The 21,725-nt window shown below is 40.4% G+C and overlaps 1 protein-coding gene across 33 annotated transcripts in view; it reads right to left on the bottom strand.

The window, feature by feature from the left end:
• The window catches only part of ANK3 (ankyrin 3), a 296,280-nt gene that overhangs the window by 43,496 nt on the left and 231,059 nt on the right, over positions 1-21,725 (bottom strand). For 23 of the 33 annotated variants that reach the window (XM_068688711.1, XM_068688739.1, XM_068688715.1 and 20 more), the window contains 6 exons: positions 20,605-20,711; positions 12,979-13,203; positions 9,785-9,939; positions 3,109-3,320; positions 1,211-1,418; positions 521-617 (listed from right to left, as the gene is read on the bottom strand). In XM_068688711.1, the coding sequence (XP_068544812.1) occupies positions 521-617; positions 1,211-1,418; positions 3,109-3,320; positions 9,785-9,939; positions 12,979-13,203; positions 20,605-20,711 (1,004 nt within the window). Of the gene's footprint in view, positions 1-520; positions 618-1,210; positions 1,419-3,108; positions 3,321-9,784; positions 9,940-12,978; positions 13,204-16,826; positions 16,860-20,604; positions 20,712-21,725 lie in introns of all 33 variants that reach the window. The other 10 variants (XM_068688729.1, XM_068688723.1, XM_068688728.1 and 7 more) reach the window with 1 other exon arrangement.

Genomic DNA, 21,725 nt, shown 5'->3' with positions numbered 1-21,725 from the left:
AAACCTTGATTTTTTTTTTGTAAATTATATTTTTGTGAAAGTAGTTTTACATATCTTCAACTAAAAAGCCAAAGAGCAGCAACTTTCACATTTTAATGTATATTTTCCAAATTCTACAATGTATGTAATGTAAATAACTCCAAATTCTTTTATTGAATGTCCCTTTTCTACTTCCCTATTCTGTTGCTGTTTCCAGGAAAACAAACCCCTGTGTGGCACTGCCACCTTTGTTTAGAGAAACAGCATGTGTGATTGCCAGGAGACTCACCCCTAGCAGAAAAGGCCAGGACAAAGATTCATGTGCAACCTCAAATATGTGGTATGCTGATACACAGTGACAAAGAAGCATCTGGTCCATTACTGCTTCATCAGTCTTGCAGAAGACTTACAGAAAGCCAAATAACAAAAACAACAAGAAACCACCATCATCACAACAAAAAAAAGTGCCCTCACAATAATGCACACTGTTGACCAACAGTAACTACTCCCTGGGTGCATTTGACAAGCTCTGCCACCATACCTGGCTGAAACGTTGGTTGTGAATGAGACACAGTCATTTGAAAACGTCAGCGGAGTGGTGCCTGTGATGTCCTCCCACTGTGCAGGTGAAGTACCTCCTACGTAAATATAAATCATGAAGATTTTCTTTTAGAAGTCAAGCACAGGCTACATAGGAATATTTCTATCTTAAGTTATTTTGCTTCACACAGCAAAAAACAATTTAGATAGTGTTTTCCAAGAGCTGAGCTACATGTTATGTATGTATTATGTCATATGTTACATACCAGGAAATGATGCTGATGTAAGCAAGATACATACCTACAGTCTATAGGGAAACTTCTCTTGATATCAGCTAGGCCAGAATGACTTCTGCAGGTAGGCCAGAACTACTTCTGCAAACTACTTTTATTGACAACTACATTTAATAGGCAAGGGTGAAGTTCTTTGTACTAGCTAAATATAAAATAATATTTAATATCTGTTGGCAGGAGTTCTTTTACAATAGCATGAGATGAGACCAAAAGCCCAGGGAATCAGTGGGAGCCTTCCAGGTGACCTCAGCTGGCTTTGCTGAGAAGTGATCTGAAATCTACTGGACCGAGCACATCAGCCTTCCCTAACTAGAAAGAACGAGTTGTACAGCTACTTGAGTGAGCACAGAGGCACTGCTGTCACCGAAACCTTTGCAAAGAGAATGATTTTATCTAACCTGTAATGCTACATAGAAGTCGAAGGCTGGGCGTCGTGTCTCCTTTGTACCCATTGGTTACACCTTCTCCTGATGGAGGTGGCACAGGAATTGTCATGGTTATTGGCTTATGAAATTTTCTTCTTCTTGGCTCCACAGTGACGATGGGACTGAAAGTTGCTTTATTTCCAAGGACTTTTTTAACAATCTCCTCTGGAACTGGTTGAGCCTGTCAACACAGGGAAAATATTTTAAACTAGTGCTACAAATTGGCTGTAGATAAGCACAACTGTTTTTGAAAAGGTAACTCAATTTTCCTTTAAATTTTCTATAGAACTTTGTTTTTTCCTAGGGAGTTTTCTCCTATAGCTCCCTGGTGTGATTATTAGTGCATGCCTTCGTATTTTTCTCCACAACCCGCTTGTGATTTCTTAATAGCTAACTTGTTGAGGAAAGCTGTAAATCTCAGAAGGTTGCCTGTAGTGTTTGCTGAGAGGTTTTCTAAGGTTGCTTGTTTTTAATTTACAGTGATGGGTGACATCAAATAAAATTTCGAAATGCAAGATGAGCCCTACTTTGTTAGCAGAGTATTGAGAAGTGAGGACTAGACATGCTGTCTCAGATGCTGAAAAATTCTCACATCTGTCAGGCATGAACCCGTGCTCCTAAGGAACACTTTGTACTCCTGATTTACCTCTGTCCCCAGTGCTTCCTAGGTCATTCCATTATTGATTACGATTTGCTTGGGTCAAATTCATACAGAGTGCAAATAGTTGCTGTAAGCAGCAGCTGAGATATAAGCAATTTTCAGACTTTCTACCTCAGTTTTGTGCCTCTGGGGATTCCCTAACTTTTTATAGGGGTAAAGGAAGAAGAATGAATAATCAGTATGGAAAGAAAAATTATGTAATTTTAACAGTTTTTGTCATGCAAGACTTGAACTCAAAAATGATAGGCATCTCATGGGAAACTCTCGTTTTGCATATGCTTTTTTTTTTTTTTTTTAATAATTTTGAAGTCCTTGTTTCAATCAGGCTGAACTGTGACTTGCTGCATTATTCAAACTACACACTGTACTGATAGAGTATGCAGCTACTTTGTAATCTCAGCAGTGACAACACTGCATATAGAGATGCATTTCCTTCACACTAGATAGCTCTGGAAAAGCAGCTGTATAACTATAATAGCAGAGCTTCCAGTTTCTCAAGTTCAATTGTCTTTATGTGAAATATTGTTAGTGGATGAAAAATGTTCCAGAGTGAATTCCAAGCACTGGAATCCAACCCAGCATCCTGATTTCATGAACTCATCAGACCTCTCAAGTTATTAAGTAATTTTAAGTGATAATTAGCAGAACCCAATGAAAAGATACATCCTTTAGAGTATTTATCCACTTTCTGTGCAGTTTGTTCATGGAGAGTTTAAGCTATTTGCCTTTCCCAGATTCTACCCATCGCCAGGAACACCAGTGTCCTAAGCTGCAACAAATGTATATAGGAGATCTTTGACCCAGAAACAGCTGGCAAACAGCTGCATAAGCTCCTTCCCAAATGCACTGCTATGTCCATTGACACCAGGCACAAGCTGCTACTTGGCCAGGAGACTGGACTGCACAGTGGCTGTGCAGCTCACAGAAGACTATCACTGCAGCTTGCTGTGGCTCCAAACCTCTGCCTTTTCTCTCTGTTTTTCAGAGGCTAAGTGATACTCAAGGTGAGCTGGGTTTTTGCCACAGGGTGGAGGAGTGTGCTTCGCCTTCACCAGGAGAGCGCTGAGATGCAGAGCATGTGCCTGGGCAGCCACACACCAGTTCAGAGCTCAGGTGTGACCTGCAACTCGCTGCTAGGGACTAGGGAGCAGCAGGCTCCTAAGCTGTAAGCTTTGTGTGTTAAGACTAACCACACAGGTTATGTCCTTACCTGTAGCCCCACGCGGATTCTTTTGGTTAGAGCACCCTCGGGGAAGGACGCCTGGACACGCGGCACCGTTGTGCTGCTCAGCACCCCTCCCTCTGGGCCGATTTGGTTACTCTCCTGCTTGATTCGTGAGACCACTGCGAAGTACTGAGGGAAATCCTTTGTGACGATCCTGCAGATACGCTTCTTCTCTAGCTCCTCAACACTGTCCAGCTCTGGTGGGAGAAGACAGTTAAAATTCCTGACGTTACCTGTCCAGGTTCAGACCAGATACATCCGGTATGTGTAAGGTTTTTAGTCTGCCTTAAAATACTTTTAAAGATTTATTTTTTTTAATTTACTTAGGGGAAAAAATAAACAAATCAAGAGAAAAAACAACACTATTAATCATCAAGCTCTGGTTTGCTCAGTGAACTTTTGCTGAAATCATGACAGCAGCATCAGACACAGATCTGCTAGGGCACTGAGGCACTGGCACGTGACATTCTGCAGCAGCAGCTGCCATGGGATGTCAGGTCTGTCACTGGAACCCACCGAGATGTGGAAGAGGTAGTCGAGCTTCTTTCGTCTCTCATGTAAATCTGGAAGCACTAAGTGAACTGATCTTTCTGAGCACACCTTCACAAGATGTGTATCTCCAGTCCCCTCCCTCACACAGCTCCGGCATGCAGAAAAAATCATTATCAGTTCATGGACTAACTTTACACCAGGTGTCCAAACCAGAGCTTGTCCAGCTAAAGCACTTGAGGAAGTTATCTCCCAAAGTGACATCCACATATTCCTGACCAGACACTGAGGGCTGTGGTAGACTGTGGATGTGACAGAGCTATCTGCCAGCACTACCTGTGAAACCACAGTGAGGATCCCTTCCCAAATTAGGCTTCCAGTCATACAGGTATATGCCCCAAAATAACTGCATTGTGCTCCTCAGTTCCCAGAGGTACTTAATGAGTTCTCAGAAACACCTGGAACAGAAACAAGTCACCAAGAATTTGCATGCTCTGCCACATTCCCAGCATGTGGGGTCACCACACATGTAAATTCTGTGTACATGTACGCACTAAGGAAAAGTGAAATGTTACAAGTACAACTAACCATGCAACTGTATGTATATGTATATATATGCACCAATGAAATCCCTGGGATATAAACACTGTTCACAAATGGAGATAATTATGTGACTACCAGGAATTCTCCTGTAATTTTCTTGCATTTTGCCTTTTTAGCTATTGTAATTGGTTTTACTCCAGCACTCCACAAGCCCCCACTCTTATTTTCCTCCTTTAGAAAGCACCACATTTCTAAAGAAGAAAGTTTATTCTCAAAAAGATGATACTTCTACCAGATGCAGCAAGAGGACCAAAAATGGTACCACGACAACAGACACTTGTACAAGTCTGTGTGTGGCTGAGCCATTTTCCTCTACGGAGCATGTAAGCTCAATTACAGCTCCAAAAGAATTAGAATTTATGTTTGGTAAAATGACAGTTTTCCATTTAAAACCCTCCACAGCTAATTTGGATTAATTGCACAGTGTTGCTGTGGATCATAAGAAGCTACCAGAAAAGGATAATTTCTTATCATAACGTCAGCTTCCATTTACTTTGACTCAGAGATGATATCTGAAGCCCTCTAATGAATTAGGTATTCTGCCTGCAGCGTCTGGAAGCAATGGCTTGTGCTGGAGACAAACTGGATCTTTAAATTCCCAGGCAGGTATAATCTTGACTGGTAAATCCTGTGTACTCTAGTGTTTGTCACTAGAGACAAACCCACTGTAAAATGCTCACAAAGCTGAAGGATAATTAAAATTCTCCAAAAGTAGAAAATCAAGTGTTTTATGTAAGAACTTTTCAAAAACCTTTGAGTGTGGCAGGCACTCTCCCTTAGATGAAGAAGGTGCACAGATGAGAGTGGCAGAACAGCCAGGCATGGAGAGGAGTTGGACTACATGTACGGACATTATGTTGAGTAATATGTATGTAATCTTCTATGTGAAGTTGCCCTCTAACAAAAACAAACAAACAAAAGGCCCACAAAAAACACGGAAGATGAACAATCTTAAACCACCTCTCTGGATGCATAAGGAATGCAGTGTTAGCATGACAGAAGCAATGAAACAGGGAAAACTTGTCTTGGGAGAGGTCACGTTTCCTGAACACACCTTATGCATTTCACAGCAAGAGCAAGCATCACTATTTTCTTCAACTGCTGACACTTCATTCCTACATAATGCATTACAATTAAAAACCTCAAAGCTTTTGTTTGTTTTAAAATCACAGAGAAGTATGCTTTATACCTTAACTTACGGGTAGGAATGGCAAAGCAGAGAAGCAAAGCAGAGAGGTTAATGGCCGAATTGGGAAGTCTCCCAGTGTCACTTTCCAAGATGGTGCTAATAGTCCAAAGAACACCTATTGCTGTTGACTTTTGGTATGTCAAGAGAAAGGGATTACACATACTCCTTGCATAGGTCCTCCCCTGCCTCCAAAGTCGACAATACACTTATCCTAAGGTGGTTGGAGGGAGTGAGTAGCCAGAGATGAGATGGCGAGAGGGAAAGAAGGGAGGAAAGGAAGATCACTCCTTACGCTCCATCTAACCCATGCCATATGAGTGTTACATTATGGTTCCTGGACAGGAGAGAAGAAACCCAGCCACATTCTCCAAGGTCAGAGGTGGACCTCACGTAGGCTAGCTCAGGTCAAGAAATGCAATCACACCAGTTTTGTCAGGTGAGCACCAGCTGTGGATCAACTTTATCTCATATCTGATACCTTTCATTTTTACTTTCAAATAAAGTAATACAGAGCAAGTGACTTTTACCTGGAAATGGTATTAGAGAAGACACAGAACACCTGGCTGTTCCATGAGCTCCAAGGTGTCTCTGTGTGATCTGGGATCTTATTTCCCTTGCCAGGGCCTTAGAAGGAGTTTTGCTAGCTCTCAAAAAGCAAAGCTCACCTGTATTTAGCAGACTGAACAGCTCTCTGAGTTTTGCAACCTTCCTACACTTCTGACTAGTTAGAGCAGAGCTGACCTCGTCTCTGTGCAGAGACTGAAAGACGGGACAAGCATAGGATACCAGTTTCCCCAGTAAACAGACATGCCCATTAAGAAATTGTTGCAATACAGGCAGGTCACACAGGAGGCAGTGCTCATGTGCAAAAAATTACAGGAGATGGAGGGATGCAGAAAGAGTAAGGGCCAAGGATAAACTGAGGGCATTGAGGCTTGCCTTAACAATGCTGGTAACGCCCCCTCCCAGCATCAGGGTTTACATACATAACTAGGTGCTTCCAGTGCCACAGCTAGCACGCAGGCCTCATCTTCAAATGAGGCAATGTCCCTTATGTGCTGCTTTGTCTGTTTTAGGACAGTCTCTTATCTTGTCGTTCACAACATGAGGTTTAACAGTGGTAGTTTAAAAACTTTTCTTGGAAGTGTGGCAAAATCACTGCAGAGTGATTTTATGGTGGTACTTTAAACTTCAAGCACAAACAAGGTCATTCTGGTTTGATCTGTAGATTCAAAGAAGCATTTGTATAAGAACTGCTTCCCATCTGAAATCATACTGTGTGGCTGCCAGCATATTGTAGCCACAAATAATTGCAATTCTTTTCTCATTCCATAGTTTGCAAATGACCGTCAAAACATTCACTGCCCTGGTGTGTGCATTTGTGCCCATAATTTATCTACAGGTACAGAAAGGTACCTGTAAAAGCTGCAAGAATATATAAAGCAAATGCAAGTTTTTCCTAAAAGAAGCCCTACTGAAAACATAAGCAATTTGTAAGGCAGAGAGCTTTTTCCTTTTTTTATATATATAAAAGCACACACACATATATTTCACTTGACTTAATTTTAAATAAATGTAATATGGTCAAAAGCTGTGAACTAGTACTCTTGTATTTGGAATCAAACTCTTCCTATTCCTAAAAACAACACAAATTCCCTGTACTCCATCAGCCCTGTATTTGCCCAGCACCATCTTTCAAATAAAATTACTTCAAGCAGAAACCTGATGACAACAAAGGAATTGACTCCTTGCATCATGGTTAACTATTCTTCCATGGTAATAAAAGCAAAGTTCTGCTATTATTTAATGCTGCATTTAATACCCTGAAGTACTGCCTTCTGCTCTGGATTATTTTGAGTTTGAGACACATTTTTCCAGCAGATGGTGCTGCTTCCAGTAAAGAACGGGCAGGTTTTCAGCAGTCCCCGTGTCAGGAGAGGAGCAAAGATGTCCTTCCTTGTTATCATCCCCACAGGCTGAGCAGCACAACAAAACAGAAAAAACAGAACAGAAAAGCAGACTGCACCTTTAAAACAGTCAGCATATTAAAGATTCAAGAATAAAAGTCTGACTGTCCTTCTACACAGATAGGAAGAACCAGTGAAGCACAGCAGGTCTAACACAGAACGGATCAACTGCTTTTAATAGGAAAATGGTCATTCCTGCAGCATGGAAACAGTCATGGAATCATCCAGCATTTAGGGATGATCGCACAGATGAATTTTGTTGCAAAGAGACATTGGAAGACTTTTTGAAACAGAAAAAGTGTCGTCTGAATGGAACAGAATTTTGTCAAGGCCCATGTACTATTTTAATGAAGGTTTTGTTTTCCTAACTAGAGAAGAATTAAAGTAAAATGAACTGAACAAATGATCAACACAATGCTCTGGGTGTGACTGTAATATTTTTTCTCCTTTCTCTCACATAAATGATCGCCTGGGTTCATAAATGACATTTTTGTGGCTTGGCGTTTAAGGTGCTAAATATTTTTACTCTAAGGGAATAGACCAGTGTCCATCACACTTTCTGTGATTCACTAGCTGCACTTCTGCCCACTAACCTCAAACAGCAGCTCCCCAGAAGGGAAGAGCCACCTGAAATCCTCAACAATTGTACCATGGCTCCAAACTGTGAAGATTATTATTTTAGGCTCTAAGTACAGAGGGCTGCATGCCCACTGCTCAAATTGTTCTTATTTATTGAGCCCTCTTTATCTGCAAGATGTGAATTTATCCATACAGCACCCCAGGGGAGCTCCTCTGTTATCAATGCAAGCTGCAGAACTCCAGAACAGGGTTTTGTGCCTAGATTTCCTATCCCAAAATTGAACTAAGCTCAGTTTAAAAAGCACAAAAATCAAATAATAAGCAAGTTGCTTTTCAGTTCTGACTACCTCATCATGGACAAGGCACAGATATTTCACCCAAGTGCCAAATCATTATTTTCTGTTTCATATGCTAGTGCACAGAGAAGCATGGAGTGGTGGTGAGATTTTTTCTTTCAGAAAGGCTAAAACTACACCTTCAATCCCAGTGCAATTCTTAACCCAGCAATACCATCCTGGGCCACACTTGCTCTTTTGCCTGCTCCAGTGCTTTTAGGTACCTTTCCGTGATAAGGTTTATTATATTTTTCCAAACCCACTGACCCTACATATTCAGTGTTTCTGCCCTAGTGCTTGATTGGTTCTATTATATTTATTTCCAACTAAATAGCTACCATTGTGTAACAAACAGAACTTTGCACTTGGTCTGTATTTGAGGTGCAGTACTTTGAAGTACTTCAAAGTGACAATACTACCCATCCTGCAAAATCCCATTCCCAGCTGACCAGATCAGTAAAAATGCTAATCTCACTGCCCAGGGAACCCCTCACAATAGCACTATTTTCCTTTCTATATCCTCAAAGTTTGTCTTCTACTGAGGCTGCCCTCTTCAAACAAGGAAGATCAAAGACAGAGCCTGCTCACAGATACACCTCATAGCTGCCATCCAAAGCCTGATCATTTGCTTCAAACACTTTTGCTGATAATGAAAAAACTTTCCTGCAGCTTGTGGAAAGCTCTCTGCACCGCGACTTTCTGTAAAAGGTTATCCAGAGAAAATCCTGTGGATAAACCCTTACAGAACGTGAAAGTCCTACACACAGGCTATTTCATTCACACTCAGATGCAAAGAGCTAGAGCAATGGTTTATCAGCACAAGCATTGAAAAACACTTGCTAGGAAAAGAAAGCAGTGGTGCCACGGGCTTTCTGTGGCCCCAGCCTGGCTTTGCTCACAACATGTCCACAGGGACCATCTGTCACAGCATCTTCTGATGAACTGAGTACAGCTGAGTCCTCTCCTCTTAAGGGACTCTCACATAAATGGCTACATCCACACAAAACAAGGGAGCCAGACTTCCCAGACGGGCATCAAGAAGCAGGCTATGTGTTTGGAGGAGGCAACCCCTTAGAAACAATACTGTTTCTAAGAATGATCTATAGGCTGAGGTCTACATCTGTGGGAAAGTCAAATAGAACTGGTATTTACTCTTTACCCTTGGTTTGGAATGACCTTCACACGGCCCTGCCTGAGCAGCAGAAACACACTTACCTCCAGCTGGGATGTTATTCTCAACTCTGTGCTGTAAAGCAACCGTGCAACTTTGCTTAAACTTGGCACGACTTCAGACCAAAGCTTACCACTCTTTTCAGGATGTCTCCAGGCCACTGCTCAACAGTTTTTCTTTACAATCTTTCCATTAGTTTAATATGTAACACACACTGTATTCCCCAAAGTCAGATATCCTCTGCACTGTTTTATTTTAGGTTGCTTTAGTCTGCTCGTATTAGCAAGCACAAAGACAAAGCTTGCTAAAACTTTGAGAAAACGTTTACCTTCATCCATGCCATTGAGTATTTCAGTTAAGTCTTCATGTTTGCTGTCATACTGGTGTTCCTTCCATGTTTCACCGTTTTCACTTCGAAGTACGATTAATTCTCTTTCCTTTCCTCGCATTGATCCAAAATGTGGGATTTCCACTATGACAGGGCTAGACAAAAAAGGAATCATATTATTTTTAAGTCACATATTTCCTCACCACCCTTAATTTTCCTATGGTTATTAAATCCTTAAGAAAACTACAGTCATTTTAAATTGTAAGTACTGTTACAGTAAAAATGCTTTTAAAATTGCCAAAGCTGCACAATCCTTTATCATTTAAACTGTAGATCATATATATAACTCAGAAACATTTGTATGTAGCTTATTTTTAATATAAATCTTTTGAAATAGCTACCTACATGAAGAAATGGCTACAAATTTTGCTAAAGACAGTTCTCCCTGCACATATATCCTGGCATGTGGGCAATCTAGCACATGCAGCACTGCTGACCTTTAACTGACATTACCATAGTCAAAATTTGGATTTGGCTTAAGTAATTTACAGTGGCCAAAGTTAGTTCAGAAATCGAATTTATGCAACAGCTATTGACTGCAGCAAGAATTGTGTGTGCGTGTAGATTTTAGGCTTCAAACCAAGTCCCAAACTTTTCAAAGTTCTCCCTGGCTCTCTCTGTTGATGCAGCTCCTGTGAAATACAATAGGTTGTTTCTCATTAGTTTCACTTTCTGGTTCTCATGCCCAAAATCACAGCTGCAGCATCTGTAAACATCACTGGGGAATGTTTAGATCCTTACAGAATGGATTTTTCTGAGTTTAGCAACATCATGACCACATTTATATTAGTTACTGTCAAACATTTTGGGGAAAGGGAAGAGAACGGGAAGGTGGTTAATAATACACCTAAGTCAACAGACAATGTACCTTAAACAAAGGACTGCAAGTGCATTATTGAACAATTATTGTGAACAATTGACAGAAACCACCATTCACTTCATGTGCCATTCCTTAACAAAACAGACATTTTTGCCAAACACTTCACAGGCAAGATATGCATTTTCAAGTATGCTACGACAACTGACTGAAATCACGCAGTAAGTGAACAATTATGGATTATGCAGCTTTAAGACGTTTAAATAGACAGTATCATTATTTTCCTACAGAGGTTGTAAAGGATTTCACCTCTTTGTAACAACTCAGTGAAAAGTAACACCACGTGATGGGAGAAGCGTGCAGCACTTCAACAGTACGGTGCACCAGCAAGGTGCTTGGCTGCAGTGACCTATCGATTACCTGAGTACGGAAATCACAACAGCCATCATGAGTAAAATATGAATTGGAGTCCAGTTTTCGTGTTACATACCAACGGAGGAAAGTTATATAGTACTTTTCCCAGTTAATATGCTTTTTAGATACTTTTAAGAACAGCCAGGCTGTTACTCAATCTCAAGTTTCAAGTATTTCTTTAACAAGAAATAGAAATGTCGCTGCTGTCTCCCATTGTGTGCAGCAAGTAAATACCAAAAATTTGAATACATTGCTTGTTCAGATGTTTACTCTCTAGTTCAAAAGGAGTGTAAACTAAAAACTAACACTGTAGTACAATCTTTGCAGGCTAATATTTCAGATACTGTCTCTGTAAATATTTAGAAACCACACAATTTTGTGCATGACATTTAACAAGAATACTCAGCGAGAAGGTATTAAACAGGTATTGAACACCAAACACTCACCAATATTTTGAAAACCTAATGCAATAAATTTCACAATATGGCTTGAAAACAACAGTCAAAAATGTACAGAAACATTCTTACATTTTAGACCATACACTGCAGCTCCTTTGGGTAGCATACTTGGCTTTGTAAGTCTATTTTAACAAGATGCCTCTCACAGTTTGAAAAGATTAATGTTTCTCCATTGTTAGAATAAGTTATTTGCTCAATGAGATTTTCTTAAATAATCTTTCATAAATAATAGACTTTATATGACCACATTTTACAATGCTCTTCCCAAAACAGACTCACTCAAGGCCTGTAAATACCTTCTCTACCACAGGGCTGAACTTAAAGGACTGTCACCGTGTATTAAAATGTATTTGATGCAGTTGAAACACTTCAAATTTAAAAAATTACAGAAGCACAGAAGTTATGAAAGCAGAATGCTGGCAGTGAATTTTACATGCCTGTAAGCACAAGGTAGTAGCAGAGCTATATTAAATCAAGCCACTATGATTTTCTTTCAGTGACATAAATCAACTGAAAGCTTCAGAAAACTAAATAAATAAATAAATAAATGGGAATAACAAAAAATTAGAAACAAAAGAAAAACTGTAGACATTCTGTATCTTTTCCATACATATCCTACCCAATAAATTTTGTTCCTTGTGGACCAAGCTGCAGGATTCGGCTAACCATGCTCTCGCCCTCATTTAGAGGGGGAGGAGTTTTAGGAAGATGCAGTTTACTGAATAACATCCATGCAGCAGGAAGAGAAATGAGAAGGGGAAATTAGGAACAAGCTGTCATTCCCGACAGAACCGGCAGTTTACACCAGGGTGCCACTCACAGTAATGAACAAAATTTATAATTAGGAAAAAAAAGCCACATCATAGTGGATTGTTTCCCCTACTTTAAGCTTTAAAAAAGTCGTTTCCTAGCATTTGCACTACTCGACACTCTCCAGTAAGCACTCCGCCCTCGCCCGCAGTGGCCTTGCTCACTGGGAGGGACCCAGGCAGCTCCCAGCAACTCGTGCATGGCTCCTGCACGCACCGTGGCATAGGGAACAGAGTTCAATGTGGGTGACTTTAGGCCACATTTCTGTGACAGTGACATTACTCTGGTACTGTATGAGCAGAAGGGTCATAACCTGTTTTGGGCTACAGGCTCAACTCCTCCTGACTTCAGAGAGAGGTTGCATGAGTAGCAGGGAACAGGATCTGACCTTTTCATGGCTTTCCTTACCTTTGGCTTCACCCTACAACCATCACAGAGGCAAAGATCCCCTTAAAATACAAGGGTACTTTCAAGGTAGGAATGGCAATTTGGCATTTTTCACTATTTCCAAACCAGTAGTCTATCTTACATGGTCATATGAGGTAGAGTCAATGTTTAACTTCTTAGATCCACAGGATAAAGGAAACAAAAGATGCAACATGAGTGTAAACAGTGAAATTCATAAAACAACTCACCCTAGAAATTGTGCCCCTGCTGGCCCCATTTCTACAAGTCTACTTGCTAATCCTTCTCCTTCAACCATTGGTGGTGGGCTGGCCAGTTTATGCCTCTTCACCAAGCGGCAGGTGATGCGGGTTGGTGCAGTGCACTTGCGTGGTGGGATGATAATCCGCATTCCATGATGGCGACTACCCCTCATTGAGCCCCCACGGGCATCAACCATAAAACTAACCAGGAAACTGTAGGGAAAAGGAAACACATCAATGAAAACAGTCAAAACATAAGCAAGAAGAAAAAAAAAAAAAAAAAAAAAAAAAAAACCAGCAAAAAGTCAGCTACCACAATCTTCAAAATATTATCGTAAAAGTCCTCCCAATCCCAGCTAAACTAAAAAGAACTTGAAGATTGTTTTAACACTTATACTTACATGTTAACTACTGGTTAACAAGAGAAGGAATTTCTCAAGGTCTAGCAATATATGGTGAAACAAACAGGTGCTACTGAGTAATTTGGATTAAAGAGCACACAAGTGTTATATTAGTAGTGACATACTGGAATTTAAAATCAGCCCTCTGTTACTGTTAGCTCTACTGCCCATAAATGAGTAACTAGCCTCACATGCAGAAAGGAACCAGACAGTGTAGAAAAAGGAGAATCAAAACTGCTTATTGCTTTGGGGATCTCAGTCTTCAAAATCACCCCCACACTCTCATCTGCAAGGACTCCTGGTGGCCAGCAGAGCAAATGTGGGCACTGTGGGTAGAAGTCCAAGCTATTAATTGTTTTTACTGATGGGGAATGAGTAAGAATATCAGTAACTTTCTTTAGTATCACTAAAAGTATGTATGTATGTATGGACTTTAAGTAAAGTATTTTTTCTTTAGGCTGCTGGCACTCTAGAGGAAATCATGTCATTACTCCCCTATAAAAATGACATTCTTTAGCAAAAAGCTACATTAGAGAAAAAACACATTTTCCAATGCATAATTTTTCAAATAACAAAACAGTACACAATTATATTTTTAAGTGGGAAGTGAGAATTTATTTTATTATTTTTAATGAGTAAATAATAGTATTAACAAGAGTAACTGTTAATAACTATGGTTTATTTCATCTCTGAAATGATGAGAAGCTGCGTATATGAAAAATTACTGTCCTTAAGAAAAGAACAGTGACAGGGAAATGGAGCCTCCTACCAGGACCAGCAACACACCTCACGTTCTTTCAAAACTCTGCTGCAAAAGCTCCTTCCCATTTAAGTGGATCAAAACATGCAGGTTACTGCAGGGCTAAGCAGTTACTGAGGGACTCCTCCGGGGTTCAAAATACCTTCCCTTCTCTCTCTACCATAGGCTGAAGAGAGATGATAGTTTCAGATAGATGTGGTAATGGGCCAGCATCAACAGAGACATGAAGTTATGAATTCAGCCTCGGCACCAATATTTTTTTGTTTGCTCCTTCTGTTTGGTATGCACTGACACAGCTGGCACATCTGCTTAAGAGTTTCATTATTTTCAAAACTGTTGCAAAAACTTCCAGAACTTATGGGCTAAATCTTCAGATGATTAAGAGATGAATCCGTTCAATTTCCTGGCTCCCTACTGTAAATTGAACTTAGGGTAAGAGCCAATAATCCAGGGGGGGTCGTGAAGATCCGTTAAAAAAAAGACCCCAAGTGCTCTTGAATATGAATGTGAATTTATGTAAGACAGTTTCATTGGCTTTTGAGACCAGCAGGATACCAAAAGTACCAGCTGACATGCACTGGCCAGCCCTGCAGATAAATTGCATTCAAAGTCCAGCCGACGTGGGTGGGAAAAATCTGCACAAAAGCAGGAGCATAATCAAAACTTTGAATTTAGTGCTCTGTAGGAAACAGGCAGATAGGGGATGTGAGCTGTAAAGCAAATAAAAAGTTGTCCAACTGTATTACAGGAGGAAAAATGCTATGCTGTTCTTCAAGCCAAATTAAAATATGTTAGTAGAGATGGGAAGGTAAAACAGGCCTCTGAGATGACCCTAACTCCAATTTATCATTCTTTGTGCCCTAGATACTTCACGAGACTGAAGCATGGAACAACATTCACCACATTTTACAGGAGTTTTCATACAAATAAATTGTATCTGCATTTCCCTCTTAGATAACACCATGCATACCACTGAACAAATCCAAAATGTTGCCATTAGGGTACCCCAATTCCAGGTAAAAGGAATTATGTTTCAGTGAAAGGGGATCTTTGCTGAATGGTTAACACTTTCTACAAATATGAGATCTGTATCAAAGCCAGTTTTCCTGATCTTTAAATTACAGATTAAGTAAGTTATGGTAATGTTAATATTTATAGATACAAGATCTCAGACGTCCTGTGCACTTTGTTGACTGGAACCTTCTCCATTTGGTACGAAGGGGCTGCAAAAAGCAGAGACAACAGCTGTAGAGCCTGGACCTTTGGTTCTCTTTGCTCACTAAGTGCTATGAGCCTGTCAGCTTCTGTATGTTGTTTTTTTTTTCCTCCCTCCAACTGCTCTATACAGTGGGTGGTGAATGCTGAGGGGATAAGGCAGCTGCCTCTGAGCATGTCGAAAGGTGGGCCAAGGTTGTCTTCAGAGCTGGCAAGGAGCCAGCTTGTGACTAGCTGTGAAGGGAGTTCAAGACAATCTGTTAAAATTTACTATGAAGCTAGGTAAAATACTAAGTGGGGACTCATAATTTCCACCACTGGGAAAATACTTGAGAGGAATCTGTTACAGTTGTGCCTTGGAGTCCTCTTACAATTAACTGTACATGGTTTTGGTCTGCAGAGAAGACAGGGCCAACCCTGACTAGATGGAAGCACACAGGGCAGCAGGGGCCTGGCAGGCTGGAGCATCCATCCCTTCAGGGCTGATGTGGCAGCAGCTCAGGGAGGCACATCTGCATGGTGCACCGCAGAGCCACAGAGAGAGGCCTCCCGGGGAGTCTGGCAAAGCTGGGCCTGGCCTGATGGCTCGGTACAAGGCAGCGTTTTGGAGAGCTGCCTATCGTGTACGTGATTACTGGCATGTTACGCCAGCTCATAATTAATCATAAAGGTTTTCATCTCATGCAAAAATGCCAGAGCTCCCACTCAGACAAGATGCCTCTGCATCCATACTGTTTAAGTGATGTGAGTAAGAGTAGATTTTCAAAAATCTAAGCACCTAAATCAACTGACTTAAATTAACCAAAAAGCAGATGTAAGTATGTATGAAGTTTGGGCCCAGAGTTCTCAGGCACATTTATGTTGCAGATTTCAAGGCTGTGCAGAGACAGCTATGCTGGATTTGATGACAGGCACTTACACTGGTCCAGCCCTGGCAGCCTGGGGCTTAGCACTGCTAACACGCACTACTCACAGCAAGGGGAGCTTAGTCCTCCACACCAGCCCACTCCCCACCACAGCAACCAGCCCGTTTACAGCCAGCCTGGGTGTCTATACCACACTGCAGCCTCCAGAGAAGACAAAACCCTTAGCAGATCAGCCTTTATACATGTTGATCCCACATAAAGGTAATCATTGTCAACAGCATGTTGTTTCTTTCTTTGTTTAGTTTTCAAGTTAGTATTTTATTGTCTGAAACAATAACAGTATTTCCAAACAGTATTTCATGCACTTTCTATCACAAAGATTAGTAGCCTACATTAATGCTGCACTAATAATGGAAACTACAATATGATCTCTAAAACACAATGCTAAATGCTGGTGAGCAATTTCTACTGGCATACATGGAAGGGATGAGGATGGGGGCGGATGCACTACGGACATCTACATACAGTCTGACTGTGGGAAACAAGTTTAAAAAAACACAAAATATGGATTCACAGAAAGCACAGAGTTATCACCTTGAATCATACTGGGGAAGTGGAGAGGAATAGCTGCAAAATAATTTAGAAAGCAAATGGGAAAAATTAATGTAAGATAATTAGAGGCAAGCAACAGAAAATATCAATAATAAGCGCAAAGGAAAAGTAACAATCAGAAAAATAACAAAAGCAACACATTTGAAGGCCAACTTTAGAAATGATTTGGCTTTTGCTTTGCATATTATAAAGTATGTCATAAAATGTTCTACCCATGGAAAAAAAATATATGAAGCATTCATTTTTACTAGTCAGCACAAGTCCATAATTTCTCTGGGAAGTGCAGAAGTACATGGAACAGAGAAGAGCGCTTGTGATTTACTCAGGTCAACAGAGAATTTATTGTAACGGAACTTCTTTAATTCCCAAAACACGGTTCACTGCGCCATGGAAAATCAGTTCTTGTGCTTTCTTACAGTTTTATTTCCCAGAGCATAATGTATAATATATGTATGGCAGGATGCCTGAAGGGAGTATCAATCATGGAATCATAGAATCTTTGCCATTCATGCCACTGCTTTCAAAAAAGTTTTGTGTGTACAGGAGGTTGGCGTAAACTACAATTAACTTCAAGTATGACACCTTGCAAGAGTGGATAAAGCATTTCTGAGTTTCTCAGTATGGGAGAGAACATGACATATTAGTTTCTTTCTTTGAGCTCAGGAAACCAAGGAGTTAAAAAAGGCAACATGGAGAGAGCACAGCCACATTTCAAGATGTACAAGGACGCTCACATCTGAAAGCTGAAGGCCACCTTGGTGATGGAGCTCTACCTTTCCAGAGGCCGCAAGATTCTTGACACGTTTCAGTGCACTACTTATAATGGACCATGTTCAAAGCATATCCTGGCAAAACAACTTATCTGAACTCAAAAATAAAAACATGAAGCACCATCTTGGCTTAAAAAAAGGAAAAACCAGAAAAATCAAAATTAACGCCAAGTTTTCCTTCTTTCTTCCTCTTTCACTGATACATTCCTTGATATCCACACCCTGGCTCCCCAGAATTCCCCTTCTGCCTCAGATTAGAGATGGGAAGAAATGTTGATGCTCTGTTCTGTACGAGGGGAAAGGAGCAATGCAAGCGAACACACTGCAGAGGAGCTCCCCTGGCATGGCACACTGGAGGGCCTGGGGGAATGAGGAATGCAGAGAGCAGACCACGAGGACTGTTGACAGCTGGTGACCCTAGCTGCCACACCATTGCCTACAGCCACAGAACAGACAGGGACAAGGCAAGGGGATGAAGCACCTCCACCAAGCGGAAAAGGAGCTGCTTTTCCGAGAAGAGGAAAGTCATGATTCAACGTATATCAGATATGCCGAGCTACAGGAAGATGAGAAGGCAAAACCTGTTGATTGCCCCTAGATGAAGATAATGAGGAAAATCAAACAGTATCATATTATAACAGGGAGCCACAATAGAAAGAAAATAACCAATTACTTTTTTTCTGAGAAAGGAACTGAGTCATCACAACATCATTTCTGATGGACTTTATCCGTCAAAAGAAAAATGTGGTATGGCAGAAAAGCTGTAACTGGTGGCAGAATATTCTGGTGATCAGATTCTCTCCCTCACCACCTCTCCTGCAGCCCCCCAGTTTGCCCCACTGCTGCAGGTCTGCAGCCCTTCCCCTCTGGGCAGCAGCTAAGGCCATGGCTGCCCTAGTGAGGACTGATGTATAAAGTGAGCAGATCTGAAGTAGTTGATTCAAAAGATCCCATGTCCTTCAAAAGAACAAAGAGCCAAAATATACATAACTTGTCAAATTAACTTATTTGACAGGGTAACTTACTAAGTGGATATATAGAAGTTCTGTATTTTTATTTCAGTAACCAAGTGAAACAGCACAGATAAGGTAAGTGTACAATCACCTGAGAAACTACTTCAAAAGAGTTACCATCTGTGCTTTACTGTCAAACTGAAAGAAAACTTCCACCAGGGATTTCACTGTGTTGTCCTGGGCCAAGTACTGAGATAACATCTTCATTCGTGGTTTGAGTACCGGACAGAAAGGGCTGATAACACTTTGGAAAAAAGGATCCAAATTAAAAGCTATCTTGTTAAAATGGAAAAGCATTCTGAAACCAACAAGTTGAAAGGTAGTAAAGGCAAATGCAAACATAAGGAAGAAACCAAACACAAGCTCAAAACAGAGAAAAAATACTAAGACTGCAGAATTTCAGAAAGGAACTAAGAAACTGTAGGAAATCACAAACATCAGTTAACAGGAGCTATAGTTACCAAAATGACAATTCTCACTGCTGGATTTAGACTAGGTGTGTCATATGTTAGATCAAGGAGGTAGTGGTCCTGCCATACCTAGCCAGTACTGGTGCCATCTCTTTGGGAGTCTGGTGCCAAAACTGGCTTAGAAATCATCTAAGATCAAAAAGGGGAGAACCAGGAGACAGCAAGCAAGAATCTGGTGATATGTACAAAGAACCACCTAGGAAAACCTGAAAAATTATACTTCACAAAAGAGAGAACTATACATCTTGCAAAATACAAGATATTACAAAGAGACAAGTAGGATATTATTCCTGTCCATGACTATCATGGACAGGACAAGAAATAGACTTAAGTTACAGCGAAGAGATTTTAAGTTGAACATCAGGAAAAGAAATATTGCAGCAAAGGATAGCAAGCCACTGAAGTTGAGGGACTACAGACCCTCTTTTATTTTAAGTGACCATGAAGAAATCGAATGTATTTCAGGAATGGCTTGCTCACCTTTTATGCTGTTATAATGCAAGTGGATGGCCTACCAGCTCTCTGAGGTCCTTTGCTAACATACCCTTCTGTGCTAACCAACAGATTGCAGCTTTTCATTCCACAGCTCCTGATATTTCAACCCTAGCATTGACCATATGCAGTGTTTTATTAGATCAGGACCTACAAACCCATCATTGTTTATTTCTATTCAGCTCCATCAGGCACTTACACTTAACTGTGGCACTGTAGCTTTGGAGCTGTGGGATTTGCTGTGGAACTTGTGGCCTTGCTTTAAATTGAAATCTTTTGGTATGTGCTGAACACATTTTCATTATAAGAATGGAATTAGTCAAAATTAAAAAGGATATGTAATTGATGTTCTGATCTTGAAAATTTTATAACAAATATTTATACTAGATAATCTCAGATGTAATGATTCCTTCCACCTATGTATTTGTTTGTAAATTTTAAAACACACAATCCAAAATTACTCTTATTACATTTAAATCAAGTGTATGTGGTACTTTCAAGAAGCACTGTAAGTGCAGTGATGATTCGTGAGTAAATAACTGAATTCGAACTACATATTTTGGAGAATAAACAGGAGTCTGGAGGTATAAATAAAATAAGAAGTTAGAGCCCCCTATTTTTTTCCTGTATGAAATAACAGAAAGCATAACATTCTATCTCTGATTTCGTATTTCAAATAATATAATACAATTCAAACAAAATGACCTTGTGACACTTAAAAGCAAAGCATAAGCAACAGAAAAAGCAAAACAAGACTACTAAAGAGAAGCCTGTAGGATTACAAAGTTTTTGGCATTCAGAAAATTAAGTGCAGAAGCAAGCTTTTGGTTTGATATGCAAGAATTTAGCCTGACTCCCGTTATTAAGCACCCTCATTGAAGTCAGTACAAATTTTGCCACTGGCTTCAACCAGAGCAGGAATAGGCATGTTAACAGCCATTACAGCAGGCTGTATTCTTCGGCTAACAATACATTTCCACATTTAAAGATAAAGGAAATCTGTTAAGCGACCTACCCAGAATGGATGGGACTTGAAACAAGGTTAACATTGTCCAAGGTGTCTGCAGCCCAGCTGTAGTGTCTGAGAGAATCAGAATCAAATTCCCTTTGAAACGTCAGGTGCTTTAAAAAAAAAGAAACACAACATTGAAATTTAAAATTAAGATGTAAAATGCTTGTCTTAAATATAAGCTTGTTAATATAATTCCATTAAAACTCAATCTGTCTCCTTTCCACGTAACAGTGCTGACATCCCAGCTGTTAAATTACTAGAAATCCCATAACAGAAATTTAGAATCCACAGAGAAATTAATCTTACACATCTTTACACTTTCAAACCTTCTTTTTGTCTGCTTTTGCCACTTCCTTCAGTTACAAGAATGTCTCTCTCCAATCTTTATTTACAGGTGAAAAGGTAGAGAAGATTATTACAATTTGTACTGCAATCATACACCATACAGACAGGCAGCATAACATTCCCACACAGAAAAAGCCATTTGACCGACCCTTTAAAAGCAGAACTTAGATCTGTACAATCACCACCATGGACACTGTTCTGGAGTGCCGCTGTCCCTACTCACCTATATAAAAATAGTTTTAACCCTGTGGAGCACTGGCACAGCCGTGCTATAAATAAACTGCCCCATCTGACAGACATCAAGGCACAATTTGTTTCTGACTGTTCCCTATTGGACACATGCATGCACACGCAGGCATGTTGTGTCCCACAACGAGGTCTCATGCTATACATCCTCTTATCTGTATAGCAAAGCCATTCTAGTCAAATATATATGGTTTTCCCCCTAGAAAATGAAACATTACATCTGTAAATACTGTATGGCTGTATTTCCAGGGTAATATGAAAGCTTCTGAACCTTTTAAGGAAGCACCATGAGAAGTTACATCAATAAGACTAAGTCAAGATACTGTCATGCAGTACGCACAGACCATCTTCAGCCAAGACAGTGTTAAAAAATGTCCATGCTTCCTCTAGGCAGGTTATTTCTTGCTCACAGGTAAATGCATCTAGAGAGAGCAGTTATCTGCTTTTTTCCTCATATACTGTGAAGATTAAAACCTCGTGGGCTGTTTTCAAATTAATTACCGTTCCACTCAAACCTGAGCCAAACGCACTCT

This window comes from Anas acuta, chromosome 7 (assembly GCF_963932015.1).
Source record: "Anas acuta chromosome 7, bAnaAcu1.1, whole genome shotgun sequence".
Taxonomy (NCBI): Eukaryota; Metazoa; Chordata; class Aves; order Anseriformes; family Anatidae; genus Anas; species Anas acuta.
This window is presented reverse-complemented; position numbering and strand designations above follow the sequence as displayed.